The sequence below is a fragment of the Pan troglodytes genome, chromosome 15 (genome assembly GCF_028858775.2).
Source record: "Pan troglodytes isolate AG18354 chromosome 15, NHGRI_mPanTro3-v2.0_pri, whole genome shotgun sequence".
Taxonomy (NCBI): domain Eukaryota; kingdom Metazoa; phylum Chordata; class Mammalia; order Primates; family Hominidae; genus Pan; species Pan troglodytes.
In genome coordinates this window covers 28,940,320-28,962,210 of record NC_072413.2, presented here as the reverse complement: position 1 = coordinate 28,962,210, position 21,891 = coordinate 28,940,320, and the positions used below count along the sequence as shown (strand labels likewise).

At 34.7% G+C, this 21,891-nt stretch overlaps 1 protein-coding gene across 3 annotated transcripts in view; it reads right to left on the bottom strand.

The window, feature by feature from the left end:
- SCFD1 (sec1 family domain containing 1) overlaps positions 1-21,891 on the bottom strand; it is a 108,181-nt gene that overhangs the window by 22,029 nt on the left and 64,261 nt on the right. For all 3 annotated transcript variants that reach the window (XM_003952459.6, XM_003314289.6, XM_009427617.5), the window contains 5 exons: positions 18,547-18,643; positions 13,153-13,223; positions 11,035-11,114; positions 7,544-7,606; positions 5,361-5,436 (listed from right to left, as the gene is read on the bottom strand). In XM_003952459.6, the coding sequence (XP_003952508.3) occupies positions 5,361-5,436; positions 7,544-7,606; positions 11,035-11,114; positions 13,153-13,223; positions 18,547-18,643 (387 nt within the window). The remainder of the gene's footprint in view (positions 1-5,360; positions 5,437-7,543; positions 7,607-11,034; positions 11,115-13,152; positions 13,224-18,546; positions 18,644-21,891) is intronic.

Sequence of the window (21,891 nt, the reverse complement as noted above, 5' to 3'; positions counted from 1 at the left end):
AAATTAAAGAGCCCAGAGACAACTCTTTCATATGTTTTTGTCTGGTTTTTCAGAGACAACTCTTTCGTATGTTTTTGTCTGGTTTTTACAACCAAATAACACACCCAAATCATCTACACATCTACCACTCCCATACAATACAATATTCACATACTCCCATACATTAATGGACGCTTCAAGTACAGAGAATGATTTTAAAAAATACATAATGTCTTTAAAACGTAGGAAAGAGTACTTCAGGAAACAACTTTTGAGATCTGTCACCAGCTAATGTTCTAGCTAGCCTTCATTCTTTGCCTAGATAAAGGCCTGAATTGACTTAATCATTTTAAAAAATCAATTATATGTTTAGAATAATTTACATACAAGGTTAATCAAGTTTTACTGGTTAAAAAAACCGGATTTTAGCAGCTAACATATTAGCACATGGAAAACATCAGAACAAAACCATACAATATTCTTTGCTCAACAAATAGTGTTACTTATGTGTCTTTAGAAACATAAAAAGTCTGTGTGCTTCAGTAAAAGGGGTATAAATAAAATTTTATCAAATGAAAAACTCCATTGTTGTAAGAATTCTCAAGCATATTTTTTGTTCTTAGAAATTGTTGTTTAGAAATAAAATGGAAAACATTGTATAGTTAGCAACTAAATTTTTATTAGAAAGCCATTATAGATATAGATTTGAGAGACAGAGTCCTATACACAGGAATATCCTAAATTAATTAAACTTCTTCAAATTTCAAATACATGAACTAGAAACTTTATCTGAAAAAAATATAGTGAGAAATCTATTTCCAAAAATCCTAACTCATTTTATGACTTTAGTCGTGTTTTATGATTTTAGTCACCGGAAAAGCTTAGGTAAAAACAATGTTAACTTTATTTCTGATGGTGTATTACAAAACAAAATAAAATATGCACAAAAACTTAAAAAAAAGACAACTAAGAAATATAATATAGTTCTATAACCAAAATAGGGAAGTTTTTTTTTTTCCTTTGAGTTCTCTTAGAATTAGCCACTTGTTGCCTATATTGACAACTGATCTATGGTGACTATTTGTAACTTTTCCCTTGCAGCCCTGGGCTTCAGATGATACTCTGATGTTGAAGCTGGCAGTGGGGTTGGGACAAGAATTGCTACTGTCTTGATTATCAGAGCCCTGGAGAATGAAAAAGCCCTATGTGGACCTCCTGTAAGAGGACGCTTATCTTGAAGGCAGTTATCAGCCAAGTAAAGAATTAGATGGCGTGTGTGGACACTGGAAACACTGGAGATGAGAGATGTATCAATGACAGAAGGGTGGAAAGTTGCCAGTGAAGTGAAGCTACGAGGAGAGGGAATAAGATGGGCTGTCTCTTTCCAAAATTTAAAATTATAAACCAGACTGTGATCTACAGAGTGTATCTAATACCCTTATCTTACAGATGAGTTTAAAAATCATCTCGTGTTCATGGCAATAAAGAAAATGAGATTATGTGAACTCACCAAGACACATCTATCCCTCTCTCACCCAGCTTCCACAAGTATTAACTCGTGGCAAATCTTATTTCACCTGTACTATCACCTACTACCCATTCCCCTACGTTGTTTTAAAGAAAGTCTCCAATATACAATCAATCATTTTAGCCATAAATATTTCAGTACACATATCCAAAATATAAAAACTCTTAAAAACCCCGAAACACTATTACCACTCCTAAAATAATAATTTATTAATTATTAAATACTTTATAAGTTATAATATTACATAATTAACAGTGATTTGTTCTCTTCTGCAGATTCACTGAGGTAAGACTGACAAATAAGTTGTATATATTTTGGGTGTACAACATGATGTTTTGATATATGTATTTGTTATGAAACAATTACTACACAACTTGATATCCAGTCACTGTTGTATAAATTATCATCCATCTCCCAGGCTCACGTGATCCTCCCACCTCAGCCTCCCAAGCATGTGCCACCATGCCCAGCTAATTTTTTTGTATTTTTTGTAGAGATAGATGGACTTTTGCCATGTTGCCCAGGCTGGTCTTGAATGCCTGGGCTCAAGCAATCTGCCTGCCTTGGCCTCCCAAAGTACTGGGGTTACAGGCGTGAGCCACTGCACCCGACATATAAAATCATGTTTTATAGTTTTCTTGTTCATATCATAATCTTAAGGGCCAGACATTGCAACTGTGTATTTTAAGTCTTTTTTTAATCTATGAATTTTCACTGCTTGTAATTTATGTGTTGTTAATTCATTTTTAAAGGAGGGATTATTTTTGCAAACAGGCCAAAGAGAGTAAAACAGAAATCTAAAATTATGCAACTGTATGCTACATTATTCATCTTCACATTCTTGTACAATTATCCTCACACAAATAGATTCCAAATCTGTGAATAACATTCAACTGGTTTTATGTGATAGTTGATACTTGTGATGCACAAAACTTACGCTGCCCATAAAACAAGGTATAAAAAGCTCTTATAAGTGACCTAGAAAACTGGATGTAGTTAATCCTATTCTAATTTATTTATAGTTTAAACTGTTTATTCAGATAAAAAGATCCAAAACAATATTTAGAGATTTAAGAGGCATAAATTACTCATAATATTCCAAGAGTGAAACAGAACTGATCTTCAGCAGTGTCTTCTTTGATACCTCTTACCTCTCAGTTCCCAAACTGCCCAAGACCTCCCACCATAGTACCTCTAAATTTTAGAATATAAGGGTAATAGAGCTTTAACATGGATTTCTCTGAGTTTACATATTTCTAGAGACTCTTTACTCGAGGATAATTTGGTAATATTTATTAAGAACAATTAGAAATGTCTACACTCTTGATTCTAGATTTCAATCCTAGCAATTTGTCGTGGACAGTAGTAACCAGAGATGAAGATGTATCCAGAAAAAACTAACATTTAAAGCTTAGGTAAGCCTGAGTATTTGTCCTTCAGTACCATCTTTCTCTTTTTAAAGAGCAACAAAAAAAAGACTACATTGAACTATACTGTATGACTTACTTTTACTTGATGATAATATAAAATGAACCATTCCTACCCCCTGTCAATACCTATTTCTCTAATTCTGAACTTTTTTTTTTTTTTAATGGCATGGCTCTTCTGGTAGTGGTGGCAAAAATATACAGATGGGGTGACCACTGATCATTTCAAATTTTACTTTTGTAAGTGAGAAACTGCCTATGTCAAAGTGGTATGTTATTTGCAATATTAAAAAAACAGAGATGTAAGATCATAAAGAATTGTTTCTATATCTTATGCACTCCAAATAAAATAAAACTTTTGTGTTAGCACAATAAAATATTTAAGAATTGACCAATTTAGATGTCTTTTACAGGTATCATAGGGGATATATACCATGTGACTCTGAGGTAGTAAGTTCAAAAACAAAACAAACCATGATTATTCTAAAGGTTAAAGTCTGTAATTTCTAAATATTATGAGTTATATGTTACAAGAAATACTTTGTTTAGGGAAATCTTACTATTGGGATTTACTTCTAACAGTGACATGTGAAGAAAAATATGTAATTCTCCTTAAAAATAAACTACATATGGTTATGTAATAGCCAGTCTATCTAGCAAAAGGCAGACATTACCGTAGAAGTTGGTGGTCCCCCTTTGTCTCATGAAACAAAATCATTTTGTCCACAGTTGACAATAAATAAGAACCGGGCGCAGGCTAAGCCGTAAAGTATGGCACATTTGTCTCTAATGTGCCCAAACTTCCTATTGTGCCTTTTCACATATAGTCTAAGAGGGTGAAGATAAGCTGATTCTCGACAGTACTACGAACGAGTAAGAAAAAGTAGCTTAAGTATTTGGTAGTAGCTCCTTACCAGGAGGTAGAATGAGAGAGACTGACAATAATTTCTAAAAGGGATAATGAGGCCAGGCACAGTGGCTCATACCTGTAATCCCAGCACTTGAGATGCTGAGGTGGGAAGATCACTTGAGCCCAGGAGTTCAAGACCTGCCTGGGTGACATAGTGAAACCCCATCTCTACAAAATATACAAAGATTAGCCAGGTGTGGCGGTGCGTGCCTGTAGTCCAGCTAGCATCACTGCACTCCAGCCTGGGCAAGAGAGCCTGACCTTGTCTCAGAAAAAAAAGAAAAAGAAAAAAATAACTTATTAAACCACAAATAAAGATTAAGTATACAAAATACAAGTAAACATTATAAGAAAGAAAAGTGTGGAGGAAAGAAAAGATCTTGTTTTTTTCTGAATACAGGTAAATAAACAATATTCAGGTCTGAATAACTGATTCTTTTGATTTGGCCTTTAAAACCCTTCTCATTGCAAACTGAGTTTCTGTGTAAAATATTATCTCAGTTTTGCCTTAAAATATTCCAGTAAAAGCAAATAAAAAACACAAATGGGGTAGATGAAACAAGAATGGATATTGACTTAATTGAAGGATTCAGGAGAGTTTGATAATGCATATTTGAAAATTTCCAAAATTAAAAGTAAAAAACAAATCTTTTGAAAAGATACCAAATTAATAATGACTGAAGCAGAATATCTATATATTAGAATAGAAAAATCACAGAAACAAAAAAGTCATTTAAAAGTGTCCTATATACAAAATGAAGGACTAAAAGAAAGAAAATGCGAAATCGAGGTACAATTTTATTATCCCCAAATATAAATTCTATTTAAAATATTTTGTTTAGTCCAATTTACATAGGACTTTAGATATGAAGTTCATTAGCTTATTAATATTCTCTGATTATATGTTAAAAGAAATGATATTCATTATGTAACAGTTCACTATTCTAAATAGGTTAGGTTCATTCTTTCAATTAACGTACTTTCAACAACCTGATGGTAAATACAAATCAAAATGTAAGTAAAGTCCAAATCCAAATGAACAATTTTTTTTAAAAAAGTATAAAATTACAGAGCTCTGAGCTACACATGTAAAAAATACCCTCAGAGTCTTAAATACACTAATAAAGAACTCCTTGATTTCTAACTCAGGAACAGAAAACCAAATACCGCATGGGAGCTCAACAATGAGAACACATGGACACAGGGAGAGGAATAACACACATCGGGGCCTGTAGGAGGCCGGGAGAGCAATAGGGAAGTGAGCTAATGGATGCTGGGCTTAATACCTAGGTGATGGGTTGATCTGTGCAGCAAACCACCAAGGCACACATTTACCTATGTAACAAACCAGCACACCCTGCACATGTACCCCAGAACTTAAAAAAAAAGGAACTCCTTGATTTTATGATTCCTATTTATTACTTGAATAAATCCAGGAGTTGCTTTACCTGAGCAGTTAGCCTGTCAACATTTATGTTTAAAAGTTACCAGTATGTTTTCTAACAAGTGTACTTACTTGCTGTTTCAAAACCAGGTTCTTCACTCCTTCCATCACAAACTGTGATCCTGTATTCATGACTCGTGATAAAAGACTAGGTGGGGGCAAAAGAGAAGGACCATTCTAAGTACAAAGTGCCTCTCCAATCTGTTATCGATAAAATATTTACCTGATTACACACCACATGCTGATGCTCGCTGTACCTACCACCTTTGTTTTCACTAAACAGAAGGGTCTTGAGAATTTCTGCTGCCATGGGTATCACAGCTGCAATTTTATTTAACAATAAAATAGTAATTAAAATACTCTGATTAGTCAATAATTATTAAAAAATACAAAAATAAAGAGCTGCCCTCAAAATAAACATCTTAATTTCCTAGTCTTAGCTATATTGTTTTTTTGCGAGTTATAATTTGAAGAGAATTCCTTGCCTTCCTGATTGTCTAATGCTAAAAAAAACCAATTTAAAGCTAGTAACTTGGACAATTTGCTTTAGGAGTTCAAACCATATGAACATATTGAAAATATATATGCAAGTATTATGAGTAAGTCAAACATTACTGTGTTCTCTTTTATCAGCAGCTGGATCCAATTCTACATTGTATATTTTCTCTCCTCTCTATACATAAAATCTATGATAAAAAAATGTGAAACAGAACAGACTTAGCGAATTTTGCCTCAACTCTGAGAATGTTGTCTACATTTTAAACAACAACAACAAAACACCAATAAGTGACTTGCCATACTGGGTTTATATCTGTGGTTCAAACAGTCTCTCACATGGAATTAAAAGATGTTTTGTGGGACAGATTAGTAATCCTGCATTAAAATCTCAGAAGGCTAGGGACAGCTTTCAGATCACCCAAGAGCTTCTTATAACATATTTATCAAAATCCCAATTGTAAAATCATAAGAACTCTAATAGGCTAATGTTCAATAAGATTTTTAAGGGATGAAACTGAAAAGTCTATTTTATTAAACACATGGAAGTAATTTTCCAAAAATATTTTCCTTTTCCTCATCTTGCCTTACTCCCCTCTGAAATGAAGAGATGGACAGGATGGAAATCTTTTCATTAACAGAAGCAAGAGAAAGTAATCCTTGTTGGAATGAATGGCCCTGGAGCGATTCCTGTCACCAGGCAACTCTGTGGGGGTGTGCTAACCTGCGCAGCAGTGTCTGAAGGTGAGGCCAGCTGGATTCCTTTTGCCAAGTACTTATAAGGCTGAGTGCTTTTGTTTTTGGAAATTATTTCATTAAAACCAGTTACTCAGTGTGGGGCTAGGATAAACCTGTTTTCCTCTGGCTTCCTGCTTTTGTTTTAGCTCTAAAAAGTAAGCTAGGAATTGGAAACTGTATGGTACCAAAAACAGTAGTCAGAATTACCTTGTTCAGTTTCTCTGAAAATCACACATACTCCACTGGGGTCTCTGGAGTAAGATGTCATACCTAGCCCTGAGGACTTCCTATCATTTAGCACTGCTTGAATCTATCCTGAAGCCAGGCCTAGCTTCAAGTCTATATTAGTTATCAACATTGGTACTAAAACAGTTTTAACCTTCAAATGTTTTCTGAAAATGAAAACTATGTTATAATAACAAACAAGCATATGAATAAAAACCATTGAGAAGACAATATTTGTTGTAGAAAATTTGGAAAATAAAGAAAAGTACCCCAAAGAAAAAAACTATACCCCTTGGAATTACCCACTATTAACATTTAGGTGTATATCATTTCAGCTTATGCAATTAAATGTATGTATGTGTTTACTCATCCACACAGATACACACAGATGGATAAATGGATAAATAGGGATGATACTATAAAAAATGTTATCTAAGTTTCAGCTCATACCATGTAAAAGACATTAACTTACATTTTAAAGTGAGAATCTGAATGTGCCCAACACTAAAAAATGATAAATGTTTGAGGTGATATGCTAATTACTCTGATTGGATAATTACACATGGTATGTATTAGCACACTGTACCCCATAAATATGTACAATTATTAAATGTCAATGAAAAATAAGTTAAAAAATAGAAAAAAAAAAAACCAGGAGAACTTCAGCCATCTAAATGTCACCAAAGGCATGGTGACATTTTCCGCATTCAAAGTATCAGACATTGTGTTTTTAAGGCATGAAAGTCTAAGTAAGGTTTTGAGTACAAAGATGCAAAACAATTATTAAAAATACTTACCCCATTGGTTTAGTGGTAGTGCTGCCATAGCTGGCCGGAGCTGAGGCCATCTTGGTAAAAGCCCTATGAAAGAAGGAAGTTGTACTTAAAAGCTAATTATTAGAACTAACTCTGGGTGTCACGGTATTAAAATATCTACTGACTAACTCTAACTTCTATGATGCAGACATTTTCTGAAAAGAGAATTTTTCAACTAATATAACTACACTACAATTAGTACTAAAACACTGAATTATTATTATTATTTTTTGAGACAAGATCTCACTCTGTCACCCAGGCTGGAATGCAGTGGTGCCATCATGGCTCACTGCAGCCTTGACCTCCCAGGCTCAAGTGATCCTCCCAACTTGGCCTCCCAAAGTGCTGGGATTACAGGTGTGAGCCACTGCGCCCAGCCTGAAATTCTTAAAGAAGCACAAATGCATTAGTTTTCCAAACTTCCTATTTTTCTTCATTTCTATCTGATCATTTAAATAAAAAGAACTGATGTAGAGACTTGATGGCTTAAAAGAACAACCATGTAATAATTTAGTCTTTTTATTGTTTCCTACATTCTATGCTCCCTTGTTTCCAGGTACATGCCTTTGCTCATGCTGTCCTTTAGGGAGTATAAATTCACTACCTTCTTCAATAGAAACTGTACATTTCCTTTTAAGACTAAGTCCAAAACCACTTTCTTTGTTAACACTTCTAACTCTACCACTCAATTATTTTTCCCTTTAGTTATATTATATACCACAGACTTTTACACTTAATTGCATACAGTTGTTTATTTTCAACTCTTTCTAAATGTCCAGAATCTCTGTAACTAAACAATACGATTGATGAAGGATGGGCAGAAAGGTGGCATTTAGATGTGCCTTAAAAAATATTTTTATTCTGAGAGTATTTTCACTGTAGAGAATCCAGAAAATATAAAATGCTCCCAGAAGAATCCTACCACTTTGAGGTAACCCCTGTTAAGATGTTGGTGTATAGTCTTCTAATCTTAGGACATATGCCTATTTAACATATATGATTTAAAAACCAAAATTAGCATCATATTGTATACACTGTTTTATAACACATTTTAGTGGCACACCATAGACATTTTATGCCAATCAGTATTCTTTCATAATGATTCTTATTTTAAATGCTTTGTAACTGGGAAAAAAAGAGTACCTAAAGAAAATTTTATAAGGGAAAAAAATGTAAATCACTAAGATGTGGTAGTAGAAATGCTAAAAATATTCAATTTCAATCTTGACAAAATGTGCCAACAATACCCTTAGAGAAATCCCAAACAAAAATTTCAGTCTTGTTCAGAAAGGATGATGTGAATCAGCAGTGGATTAGAATTTCTGCATTAACAACAACAAAAAAAATAGTTTTTCACTAGAAACAATATCTAAACAACAAAGAAGGGTTAAATAAATAACAGTATATTTATATGATTTAATATTAGGCAAACAGTAAATACTTCCATGAACTGGCATGATGAAAGTTATTAAGAACTAGAATACAAAACTGTATCTCTAAAAATGATTTCCCAGTTTTAAAAAATATCTGGCTGGGTGCAGTGGTGCACACCTGTAGTCCTAGCTACTAAGGAGGCTGAAATGGAAGGATCATGAGCCCAGGAGTGTGAGGTTACAGTGAGCTATGATTGTATCACTGCACTCCAGCCTGAGTGGCAGAGCAAGACCTTGTCTCTAGAAAAAAAATCTGTCATATGTATAAACAATGAAAGAATATACACTAATGTTTACTTGTAGTGCAGACATGATGCCACAATGAGAAAATTCCACACTGACCTCTTGTCAGGTTGCAGTCCAAATGCACAACTTAAGAATATTGATAAAATTACCTTTAGGCTATGCATATGAGACAATAATTGATTTTTTGTTTAGACTTGGGTCCCATCCCCAAGATATCTCATTATATATATATATATATATATATATATATATATATATATGCAAATATTCCCAAATCTGAAAAAATCAAAAATCCAAAACACTTCTGGTTCCAAGCATTTTGGATAAGGAGGATTCAACCTGTATTATAAAAATTGGGAAAGACAGTTTTCAGTTTTCCTTTTAAACAAAGGTTTGTTGTGTATTTTTTTTTCTTATTACAAGAACACAGACAAAAGTAAGTTTCCAAAGTCAAAAGTATAGATAATAAAAAGCACTCATAATCTCAGCACTCAAGAGATAACTACTGTTAACAACTTGGTGTAATTCTCTTGTTATGCTTTTTTTTAATGTAATTGTGATCAGAAAGCCTATTTAATCCTTTAGTCTTAAAAAATTAATTATTTTAAAAACTATTTTGAAGGTAATAGTTTTTGTAGAAAATTTGAAAAATAAAGAAAAGCACCCAAAAGGAAAAAAAATTCTACTATTTGGAATTATCTACTATTAACATTTAGTTGTATGCCATTTCAACTCTGTAATTACATGTTTTTATGTGTATGCTTATATGAACACATACATATGGATGAAAAAATGGATAAACAGGGATCATAACTGTAAAAAATGTCATTTAAGTTTTGGCTCAAATGTGACTGCCTACTAGATGCTTTCCCTGATCTCCTAAGCAAATTTAGCTATCACCCCCAGCAGGTTAAAATCTTACCACTTAGTTTTATTTCTTATGTCATTTAACATGGTTTAACATTATTCTGTTCATTTATTTGCTTATTTGTTAATTGTTTCCTCAACACAAATGTGAATTCACTGACAGTTGGAGCCTTGTTTATCATGCTCGCTATTAGGAAATATTTATTAAACAAATCAATGAAGAGTGTTATAATTTTTTTTTTTTTACTTTGCAATATAACGTGAGCATTTCTCAATGTCATTAAGTAAGCCTTCTGATTTTTAATGACTTGACTGTATTTATCTTGCAGAAATACCACAATATACTTACTAACACTACTGCTAGACATTTAGGTTGCTTTTAAAAATTTCATTATTACAATTGTGTCTAAAGTCTTAGCTCCAATTACTTCTTTGGGATAAATCCTTAAGAGAAGTACTAGGTCAGAGCTATTTTTAAAGAACTCTTTATACCATCCAGAAAAATTTTGACAATTTATATTCCTAATAGCAGAGTATAAAATGCACAAGTGAATTTTCCTGTATCCTTGGCATGGTATTTTCTGAACATTTGCATTATGTTAATTTGCATTTCTTTGATTACTAGTCAAATTAAAATTTCCTCTTAATGCCTTGGAGACATTTGACTCCAGACATTTCAGTCTTTGACTTTCTCACCTTATCAGTAAAGAAACTATAAAGCTTGCCCAGGAAAGAAAGGCATCACTGTTTTATGTAATTTTAAGTTGTAAACAGGGTGGGCCAGATAAGGAAATATTTACGCCACTGGATATATAAAACCACCAAGGCATTGTTCAGTTTTCTTATTAGCATTCCCATTTTCTTGGGAATGAAGCCTCAATTGTACTCTTTTAAATGACAGGAATTAAAGAAGAAAATAAAACTTACTTCCACTGTTTGATATATTGTAAAGGATTAAGGTTGCATCCTGCATCAGTTAAAGCTTTTTTATATTGCTCCAAATCAGCCTGAAATAAGAAAAGAACTATATGACAAAAAATTTTACTTTCAAGAAAGATGTTATTTGTTGCCATTTGATTAATTAAAAAGTAAGACCAAAGGCATGAGTTTAAATTCTTGGCACCCAAGTAGAGTGGAATCACGTCTTAAGTGAGTACCTAAGTGAGCACCCAAGACAAGAAAATCACATGTAATGAAAATTACCTTTAAGAGGCTCCCAAATCACCTATAAAAGTACAGTATTTTTAAATTTCTCAGCAAGTCCAACAAAGCTATTTTTTCCTTTACTGCTGGGATAGACTGCTTTTCTTCAGGACACACACTAAATGAATGATTTGGTTTGACCAAGAATATTTCTAAACCAGAAACACAAGAGAAATGACACCAACTGAGGGGAGCTGCAGATTTCGGTTTCTCATCTCATTTTCATTCTAGGGGTCCAGATTCATTAACTGGACAACAGGTGTCCCGCACTTTTAAATTTTTTTTTTTTCACTCTTCCTTACTCATTTTCTGATAAGTCTGGCTGAATTTGTGTAACTTAAAGGAGCCTATCTTAACGATCACTTAAATTTATGAAAAGACATAATCCTTACCAAAAGTAAATAAAAATAATGTGGTTAAATTAAGGGAACACTGAATTAAGTTTTAAAATCACATATTCTTAAGAAAAATATTTTAATTAGGCTATTAGAATCCCCTGAGATATATAGGCAAACCCCTGTTGATGAGAGAGATACTTTTTTTTTTTTGAGATGGAGTTCCACTCTTGTCCAGCCTGGAGTGCAGTGGAGCAATCTTGGCTCACTGCAACCTCTGCCTCCCAGGTTCAAGGCATTCTCCTGCCTCAGCCTCCCGAGTAGCTGAGATTACAGATGTGCACCACCACGCCCAGCTAATTTTTGTATTTTTAGTAGAGATGGGGTTTCACCATGTTGGCCAGGCTGGTCTCAAACTCCTGACCTCAGGTGATCTTCCCACCTTGGCCTGAAAGAGATACTTACAAAAAGAAAACCACACTTTCTTAAAAAATTAGAAGTGAAGCTTTGTGTTCCCAGGGTAAAGCAGAATGGCTGAGAGCAAATATCAGGTTTAGTTTTGCTGTCTTAATATGCCAAAGATTTTTGACCAACAGAAACCCTATCAATTTACCAGATACTAACAACAGCAACAACAAAAAATTGCTACCAGCAAAGGAATGGAGCTTAGAACAGCCACATTCTAAATGTCATCTTGAGGTTCTTATGCTTCTTGCTCATCCAGTAAAAGTAGACAGTTAACATTAAAGTCAATAGTCTCTAACCCAGAAGAAGTCTGATACCAAAATCACCACTTTCTTTTACAGAATAGACAACGTATTTTCTACATTGGACATTAGTTTTAAAACAATCTTAAAATAAGGTCAACCTTTCAAAAAGCATAGCAAATCTGATTAACTTAGTTTAGAATAGTTATTTTCCAAAAATAAGAATGTTGGCCACTGAAATTCAGTTTACATTCCAACAACTTAAAAGTAGTCAGATGTTTCACGGGTAGTTTCCCCTGGTAACAATAAAAGTTGCTATAAAACACAGCAGTACATAGAAGCAGCCTTAACAAATTGTTTTTCTTTTTTTTCTTTTATTTTATTTGAGATGGAGTATTGCTCTGTCACCCAGGCTAGAGTGCAGTGGCATGATCTTGGCTCACTGCAACCTCTGCCTCCCAGGTTCAAGCGATTCTCCTGCCTCAGCCTCCCCAGTAGCTGGGATTACAGGCGCACGCCACCACACTTGGCTAATTTTTGTATTTTTAGTAGAGACGGGGTTTTGTCATGTTGCCCAGACTGGTCTCAAACTCCTGCACTCAAAGTGATCTGCCTGCCTCGGCCTCCCAAAGTGTTGGGATTACAGGTGTGAGTCACCACGCCTGGCCATTTTTCTTTTAAAGAAAGGAATGAAGCAGATATTTAGCCACAGTGATTTTTACTTCTGTTTTAAAATCTGAATTGTAGTAGTCTACAAACAAGCATTCCCCTTCCTCCCAATAACTGAATAAAGGACATACCTCAGAAGGTGCTTGCTGTGTGCTTATATAATAGATAAGAAACAACCTCATTTTATCTTCTGGAGTTCCTGCTGCATAGGGGAAAAGAGGTTAAAAAAATATTTTCATAATTGTGGTTATTATGTATTATAGTCAACACAAGTATGTTACATTTCAAGGCATATATAAATGTGACAAAACAAAACATGGCTCTTGATTTAACTAAGGTAACAGGCATATAATTATAACCATGTAAAATACAAATATGGAAAAGATTAAATGAGGTGGGATTAGAGGGCTGTGATTATGAGAGCATCTCTATTGTATCTTCCAAATTGTGTATAATGTTGAGATTTCCCTTTTAGATATAAACTCACAATGAAAGGAAAGGATATAAGCAGGGTAACCATACAATTCTGAAACAGGATACTTTTGAGGTGGCAAAAGGGGTGCCAGTAACAATTACATAAGGACAACTGGTATGAAAGTGGGACTATCCTGGGAAACCAGATGTATGGTCACCCTAGGAATTGGGTTATGAGACTTTGCTGGCTAAACAAAATCATCTAGCTGAGCCTAAAGCCATACTTCTCAAATTGGGGGGCCCCTAAATACACATGTTTCTGAAGGCTTTTATATTACTATAAGAATGGGAAAACAATATATTTTTATTTAAAAAATTGTTATATCACATAGAATATATTTGCCTCAAATTTTAAGACAAAACATAAGACTTCAAAGTAATGTCTTGCTTGCAGTGCTCTGAGTTACTACTCTTAGTACCCAAAGCCCAAGACTGTCCAGAGAAACTCATTTATTGTCTGTTCTTCTATCATGTATGTGCACTTTGGTGGAAAGGTGATAAAGCATTGTTCTCGACAAATAACAATATTCAGTCTCACTTTAAAGTGTATCCTAAGATGCAAGAACTCAGAATTGTTGTATTTTATGATAGAATAAAAACTAGCTGATTTTCTTCAAAACATAATGACTGATAAGACACTTATTTTTTATATGATTTGGAACACTAACGCTCATTCTCTAATTATCCGTACTCCCTGAATATGACAAAGAATGGTAAAATAAAGATAATGGTAAGTTCTCTAAAGTTCTCATGTTTACAAATAAATATTGTATTTGGGGCATTTGGAATATTAGGTTATGAGACTCCAGATCCTGTTAAATCCTAGGACAATACTGATATTTTTGTTTTAACAGGTAATTAGCCTGATTCAGTACAGGCTAATGTTCCTACCAGCCTTCCGTAGGTTATTCTTCCATCATCGATTCTATTTTCAAAACCTCTTGAAGTGCTATTGGGATCTGTCCCATGAACCGGTGGTCAGTCTGGGGACTGGGAGGTCGTCTCCTAGCTCTTCCCCTCTCAGTCTTTGAAATGCTGTTTAGGATCAGCTTCATAGATGTGCAGTTCAGGGGTGAACCCAGGAATTCATGAACAACTTTATGAGGTTACTTTCCTGAGCTCCTTCCTCTCCACAATCTCCCTGGTACTTTCCCAATTCCTTGGCCTTCCCTTTTTGGTGCCCCAGCTAGAAAGCTTTGGCTTTGGTCACCCTGCTTCACTGAGCACTTCCTGCCGTAACTGCCGCAACTATGATCAACCAGCTAGAGGACAAAGGGCAAAAGAGTAATGAGGCTTGTCCTACCCGCTTGGGACCACAGATCCTAATATACAAGAGGAAGGTTCCTCTCCCTCAGAGTTTTAGGGCCTGTGGGTCCCCGAGTTTGCTTCCAGCATCTTCAGCATCTAGCACAGCCTTTTCTAATAGTAGATACTTACTTTGCTTAAAGAAAGAACAGCTCCCACTCTTCTTCAAGAGGAAACATACTTTAAAACTGCTACAGTGTTAATAACTGCCTTAGAACATCTGCTAAGGTTTTAAAGACCAATCTGATGCTAAGGGCTGGGGAGCATACTGATGGTTATAATGACATAACCACAGGGAAACCAAACTGAAATTGTTAGCATGTGTCCTTTACAACTATGATTATCCTAAAGCCTGTAGCTACAGCTTGGAACCTCTTGTCACACGTACCTCTCTCCTTTGACTGCTGCTTTAAAGTCAGAATTCCCTTACTGAGTAATCTGATGTATTTTAGAGAAAAATTTTAAGTACAGTTTGGAGAGCTTTTGTTCTCCCTGAAATTTTGAGAGTAAGATGCTGACCTGCTGTCCCATTACCCCCAAATGTCAAAGACATTCTCTAACACAGCCTCAGTAAAACAATTAGCAAAATGTGATATTAACACTGGCACCATTACAGCGATGTGATATACTACATGACACATTCACTATCATTTAATTCTCAGATCCTAGTTGAAGTTTTACCAATTATGTCTACAGTATATTTTATGGAAAAAGGATCAATTTCAGAATCATGTGCCACATACAGTTGTCATGCCTCTTTAGTCTTCTTCTGTATGAAACAGTTCCTCCATTTTTCCTTGACTTGCATGGCCTTGGTTACTTTTTAAGACTATAGGCTGGTTTCTTCCTAGAATATCACACAATTAAGTTTTGTCTAATATTTCCTCATGATTAGATTTAGGTTATACCGAGGCAAGAATATCACAACAGTGATGCTGTGTTCTTTGCACTGAATCCTACTAGCCCTTTACCTCTCAGCCTTTCCTGAGTTCCTTCCTCTCCACAATCTGCTTAGTACTTTCCCACTATTTTATGTCTCTCTACTGACGACGTTCACTGTGGTTACCTAATAAGGTATTTATCAGGCTTCTCCACTGCACCGTTACTTTTTCTTACAGTTAATAAGTATTTTGTGGGGAGGTATTCTGAAACTGCATAAATATCCTATGAAATTTCAATTTATTCATTTATTATGTCCACATGGACTCTTGGCATCCTCTTTTATCAGTGGGTTATAATCTGTTATTATTTATTTTGATGCTCAAATTGTCATCATCTGGAGCCTATTCAAGCTGACTTCTGGGTTCTTTTGACAAGTTCCATCATTTTTGGAGTAGCTTCCTTGCCTTCTGACACAACAAAAATGTTCCAGACTCATTTTGTACTTTTGCTCCCTGCCCCACCTCTGGAATCAGCTACCTCTCCAAGGAGTCCCAGTGGAAACTGTATTTATAAGGCAGCATCTTTACTAGTTGGGCATTGCTGCTCCCAGGCCCTTTCAGTTGGCAGAGTTACGGAATACATGAGTATACACCGCCCCCCCCAACATACAATCTATATTTATTTCTGTATCTGAACAGATATATAGCGAAAACACTAAGTTCACACCAACACCTCTAATTCCAATCCAACACTACAGGGTTCATTCTAATTTTTTCCCTTTCTATATTTATAAATTCCTCCTCTGACAATGGGAAATTGGGCTTTCTTTATATTATCCAATATATTTATTTAGCCAGTCCCCTGTATATAACAAATATCCCATCTCTGCTTCCATGGGCTTGCTGCATGGATGCCCTTCTTACTTCACTTGAGCTCTGATTTCCTGCAGTGGACCCATCCACATACCTAGACATACGTCTCACCTCACCTAGGCCCAAGCTGGTTTGTTCCTGTGCAGGGGTCACCCTCCTTAATCTGTTATGGTTCTCACACACCTTGCTAGACTACTCCCACATGTGGACACTCTGCTTTCCTTTCCTGAACTTTGACATCTAATGCCAGATTACTAATCCTCCCTCTATTCCATGAGTGGATGCCCTTAGTCATCTTGCTCAGGTTCCAACATCTTATTCTGGACCGAAGTGGCACTAGACTGCTACTTTGCAAGAATGCCTACCTTGCTCTATCCTACTTAATATCTTTAGGGATAAATCGTTTGAGAAAGGGGAAAGGAAAAAGCAGGACTGATTGCCTTTCTGTCAACATGTTTTTTTTTGTTTCAACTTTACTCGAAAGTTACTGTAAATAACAAGGAATAGCTCAGAAATGATAGACATATAACTTTTTGAATTTCTTTCACTGTAAAATGCATATACCTTTAAAATGCTATGTTCTCACCACAAATCTAGCTTTCTAAAAGTGTGAGCAATACTTATGGCTTCTCAGATGTTTGTATAAATAGAATCTTTAATTATAAAACAGTTTGGACTTTTAAATTATTTTCTAATTTGGATTATAGTCTAAAATTCATACCAAAACTATAACTCAAAAACCATAATTATGCAGCTTAAATAGCTTATATGCAAAATGGGTCCTAGGCTTTCCATTTGTTTTGGAAAAAGCTGAGATTTGAATTCAAAACTATTCTGAAATGATCTACAGGTCTCTAAAGTTTAGGGAATTTCAGAGACTAAGACTCTATGTAGATCCCACAATCTTTATAATTAAAAACTACAATTGGATTACATTAAATTTTTTTTTTTACTATTTTTGCCTGTGGTTTTTTTTGTTTGTTTGTTTTTGAGACCAGGTCTTGCTCTGCCACCCAGGCTGGAGTGCAGTTGTGCGATCTTAGCTTACTGCAACATCGTACTCCTAGGCTCAAGGGATCCTCCCACCTCAGTCTCCCAAGTAGCTGGGACTACAGATGCATGCCACCCTGCCTGGCTAACTTTCTTCATTTTTTGTGTGTATATGGGGTCTTGCTTTATTGCCTAGGCTGGTCTCAAACTCCTGGGCTTAAGCAATCCTCTTGCCTCAAGCTCCCAAAGTACTGGGATTACAGGTATGAGCCACTGTGCCTGGCCAGTCTTTACCATTGTTAAGTGCACAGTTCAGTGGTAAAAAATACGTTTATATTTTTTTGTTCCCTTCATCCCTCCACCTCTCTCCCTTTCCTGGCCTCTGGTAACTCTATCATCATAAGATCTACTTTTTAAGCTTCCACATGAGTGAGAACATGTGATACTTGTCTTTCTGCACCTGGCTTCTTTCGCTTAACATATTGGCCTCCACAGATCATATTTTCTAAGTACAAATAGTTATATTTTAAGAAAATCTAACATACAAATATTTAAAGTGATTGGCCATAGAGTTCCTTTAAAAGTAAACTCCCTAAACATGTAAAACAGAATTTAGTTTTAGATACATCTTTTCAGGAAATTGAGGGTAGACCAAAGTAATTAGGAAGCGAATCACTTAGAGACACTTGCTTTGAATGTTATACCTTCAAATCTTCCTGGAACCAGCAGATATTAAGCTTTACATATATCACCTTAAACAAGTGAATATAAAATGTGCTTAAATACTATCAAATAAAAGTTCAATGAAATGAAATGCAAATTATTTTTCCACTGTAGGAACTGCTAAGTTATAAAATTTTACCAGAAAATAGCTCATTTAATTATCTTGATATTAGCATTGACTGTCAGAAAAACAACAATTCTATTCAAAGTTTACTCAATTGAAAATGCTGCTTTCGTCAGATATGAAACTTACATTAACCTCAAATTTTTGGTACATACCATCAGGGTCTGATATTATATCTAGAAGAGATTTATCCAGAGTAGTTTTGCTCATTATTTTTTCTTCATATTCAAAATATACATCCAATTTTCTTGCCTGTTTCAAAATAAACATTAGATGAGAATATATTAAGTCATTAAAATACATAATGGTCTACTCACCTTATAAGTTTCTATTTTCTATGATCAATTTTAAGATATGTTCTTTCAGACAGGTCAAAAGTACAGTTCAGAAGTACCAGGCTGAAGTACAGTGGTGCAATCTCAACTTCCCAGGCTCATTCCCAACCCAGTCTCCCGAGTAGCTGAGACCACAGGTATGTGTCACCACACCTGGCTAATTTTTCCGTATTTTTTTTTATAGAGATGGGGTTTTGCTATGTTGTGCAGGCTGGTCTTAAACTCCTGAGCTCAAGCAATCTGCCCGTCTCAGCCTCCCAAAGTGCGGAATTACAGGTGTGAGCAACTGTGCCTGGCCTTCATTTCTTAAAAGAATTTAAAGTGTCTTACTTTTGAATATATATTTAATATAGAAAAAAACCAACAGATTATTTTGTTTACCATATTTGATGGATAAATTCAGCAGTAATTCTGCATAACGTACATATATTAGCAAAGATAAAAACACAATTCTTACTTATTGTATTAATTAGTTACTGGCATACAAATCATATTGTACTCCATGCAAAATTCATGTCAGGTGGTCAAGTTATGTTTACTATTTTAGTGTGCAAATCCACATATATTCACCTTAACTAGATGGAAAGTTACCTTAAATTATTGTCCTTTTTGTTTTTTTAAAAAAACTTTTTCCTTATTAGTTTTCCTATTTAATATCTTGAAGTTTAAGATAACGGAAATGTAGTAAAACTTTGCTGTGTGAGACCTTTCCTAATTGAAAATTTTGTTGATTAAAATTATCCAAATAAAGTTAACATATTAAGATCCTCAAAAGCAAATAAAAATTATCAAATAACTCTTAAGTTATGCTTCAGATAATTCAGATACTATTGAGGGTGTTAATAAGTGGGAGTAGAAACCATTCATGAAATTATAAAAACAATTTTTATAATTAAGGGTGTAAACAATCAAAGTGGGAGTGGAAACCATTCATGAAATATATTAGGATTTACAGTAATACCAACGTAGAACCAATATACAAATATACAACATAAATACATTATGCTAAAAGGCAGAATGAAATAAATAGCCAATTGAGGAGGAAGTGATATATTTTGAGTTGAAGTTTGAAAGTGATTTAGGGACATAGATATAGTTCATTTCAGTTAAACAGATCATGCCAAGGCACAAGGTAGAAACATCTAAACAGTAGACTAAGGAGTGAATTTGATACATGGAGCAACAAGAAATCAGAGTCATTTCACTGCTACTCCCTTGCAGTGGTACGCAAGGCCAAAGTTTTATAGATGAAATATCCAGATAGTTCAAAAATGAATACAACATAAAAAGACATATACTGAGAAGCCTTATTTTTCACCCCGTCCTCTTCCACCCCATTTCTACCTGCTTCTATAGGTATTTTCTTTTATTATTTCTTCTAGTTTTTTTTAGAGTTTCTTTGTGCAAATATCAGCAGAGTCTGTATTCTAATATCCGCCTCCTTTCTGACACAAGAAGTATGATACTGTACTTTTCTGCCCTTTCCTTTCACTGAACAATATATTCTACATCAGCATGTAGAGGATTCCCTATCAGTGAGCTCTTATCTATGAAATCTCCAGCCCTTCATATTCTTCAGACTCTCTGATATAGGAACTATTTTAGCTACTCTATAAAGCTAGTTTGAATACTAAAATTGATACACAGTAAAGTCCTAGAAATGAGAAAGTCCTACCAATAATACTAAAAATGAACAAAAGAAATATGAGATTCTAGGAAAAAGGCCACAGTAGTGGCTGTGGGAATGGAAAGGACAAGATGGGTATTTAATAATTTACATGAGAAAGGATATGGGATACAAAGTAGTGAAAGAAGAAAAAGAAAACTTTGGGGAATGACAATGATGATACTAGGCACTGTTAATGTGAATATTAGCTTGGGAAAAGCTGTTATCTGCAGAGTGAAGTCAGGAATGGAAGGGGAAAGGTGCTAAAATAAGCTGTTAAACTAACTTTCAGGCCCTCTGATCCAGCTAACCTTTTCTGTTTTATCACTATTCACTAAATTCAGTTTCCGCTAGTCACATCAAATAGTTATTTCATTAAACTTTAACTTGTCATTAAATACTGTGTTTGCTTTTAATTCTCTAGTCTTAGGCTCAAGTTATTCTCTCAGCTTTTGCAGAATATATTCCTCCTTACCATCTACTCAGTGAATTCTACTCATTCAACGTCTACCTTCTCTGTAGCTTTTCTACAACTCTTCCTTCAATCCCTACTCTCTCCCTTTTCTGACCCTCTCCCAGTCTCCTCCTTGGCCAAAATAACTCATTACTCCCTTATCTGTGTATCAACAGCACTTTATACACCTCATCATAATAACAAAGATCACAGTATATTACTGTCCTTTGTTTATGTGTCTTTCTAAAACTGTAAACTCCTTAGAGCATGTTTAATTAATTGTTTAACCCTAGGAGTCTACCACCACCTGGCTTATAACAAGCACTTGCATTTGCTGAATTTCGAAACCAAGAACGGGGCGTATACAGACCAAGTAATCATTTTTAAAAGTCATAAAAATAGATGAACGAACTTCTAGAAGTGGAAAACGTAAAGAATCTAGTCTTTTGTGACTGCATATGTAAAACTCAGTATGCTAAGGTGCGGTGGCACATTCCTGTAGTCCCAGGTACTTGGGAGGCTGAGGTGAGAGGATCGCTTGAGCCTTGGGAGTTTGAGACTAGCCTGGGAAACATAGTGAGACCCTGTCTATAAATAAATAAATAAATAAATAAATAAATAAATAAATAAATAAATAAAGTATGCTAAATGCCATAGCAGAATCTAATTTCTGGAACTATATAAATCAGTAAAAAAACATGGCTCACTGACTTATGTAAGTACAGGTATTTAGTTCATTTTGCTCTTTTTGATGTAGTAACTTACTTATTAACATCAACTTCTAATGAACAATGGAAATAGGGTCCAAAAACAACTTAATGTGATTGGTACTAGGTAGGGGGTTTCTTTTTGAGGTGACAAAAATGCTTTAACATTAGATTGTGGTTGCAAGAACTCTGTAAATATCCTAAAATCCATTGAATGATATGTTTTAAATTGATGAATTGCAAAGTACGTGAGTTACATCTCAACAAAGCTGTTAAAAGTAACAGCCCTTTAATATACCGATTATGAGGGAGCACCATCCAAGAGGAAAAGGAGTGAA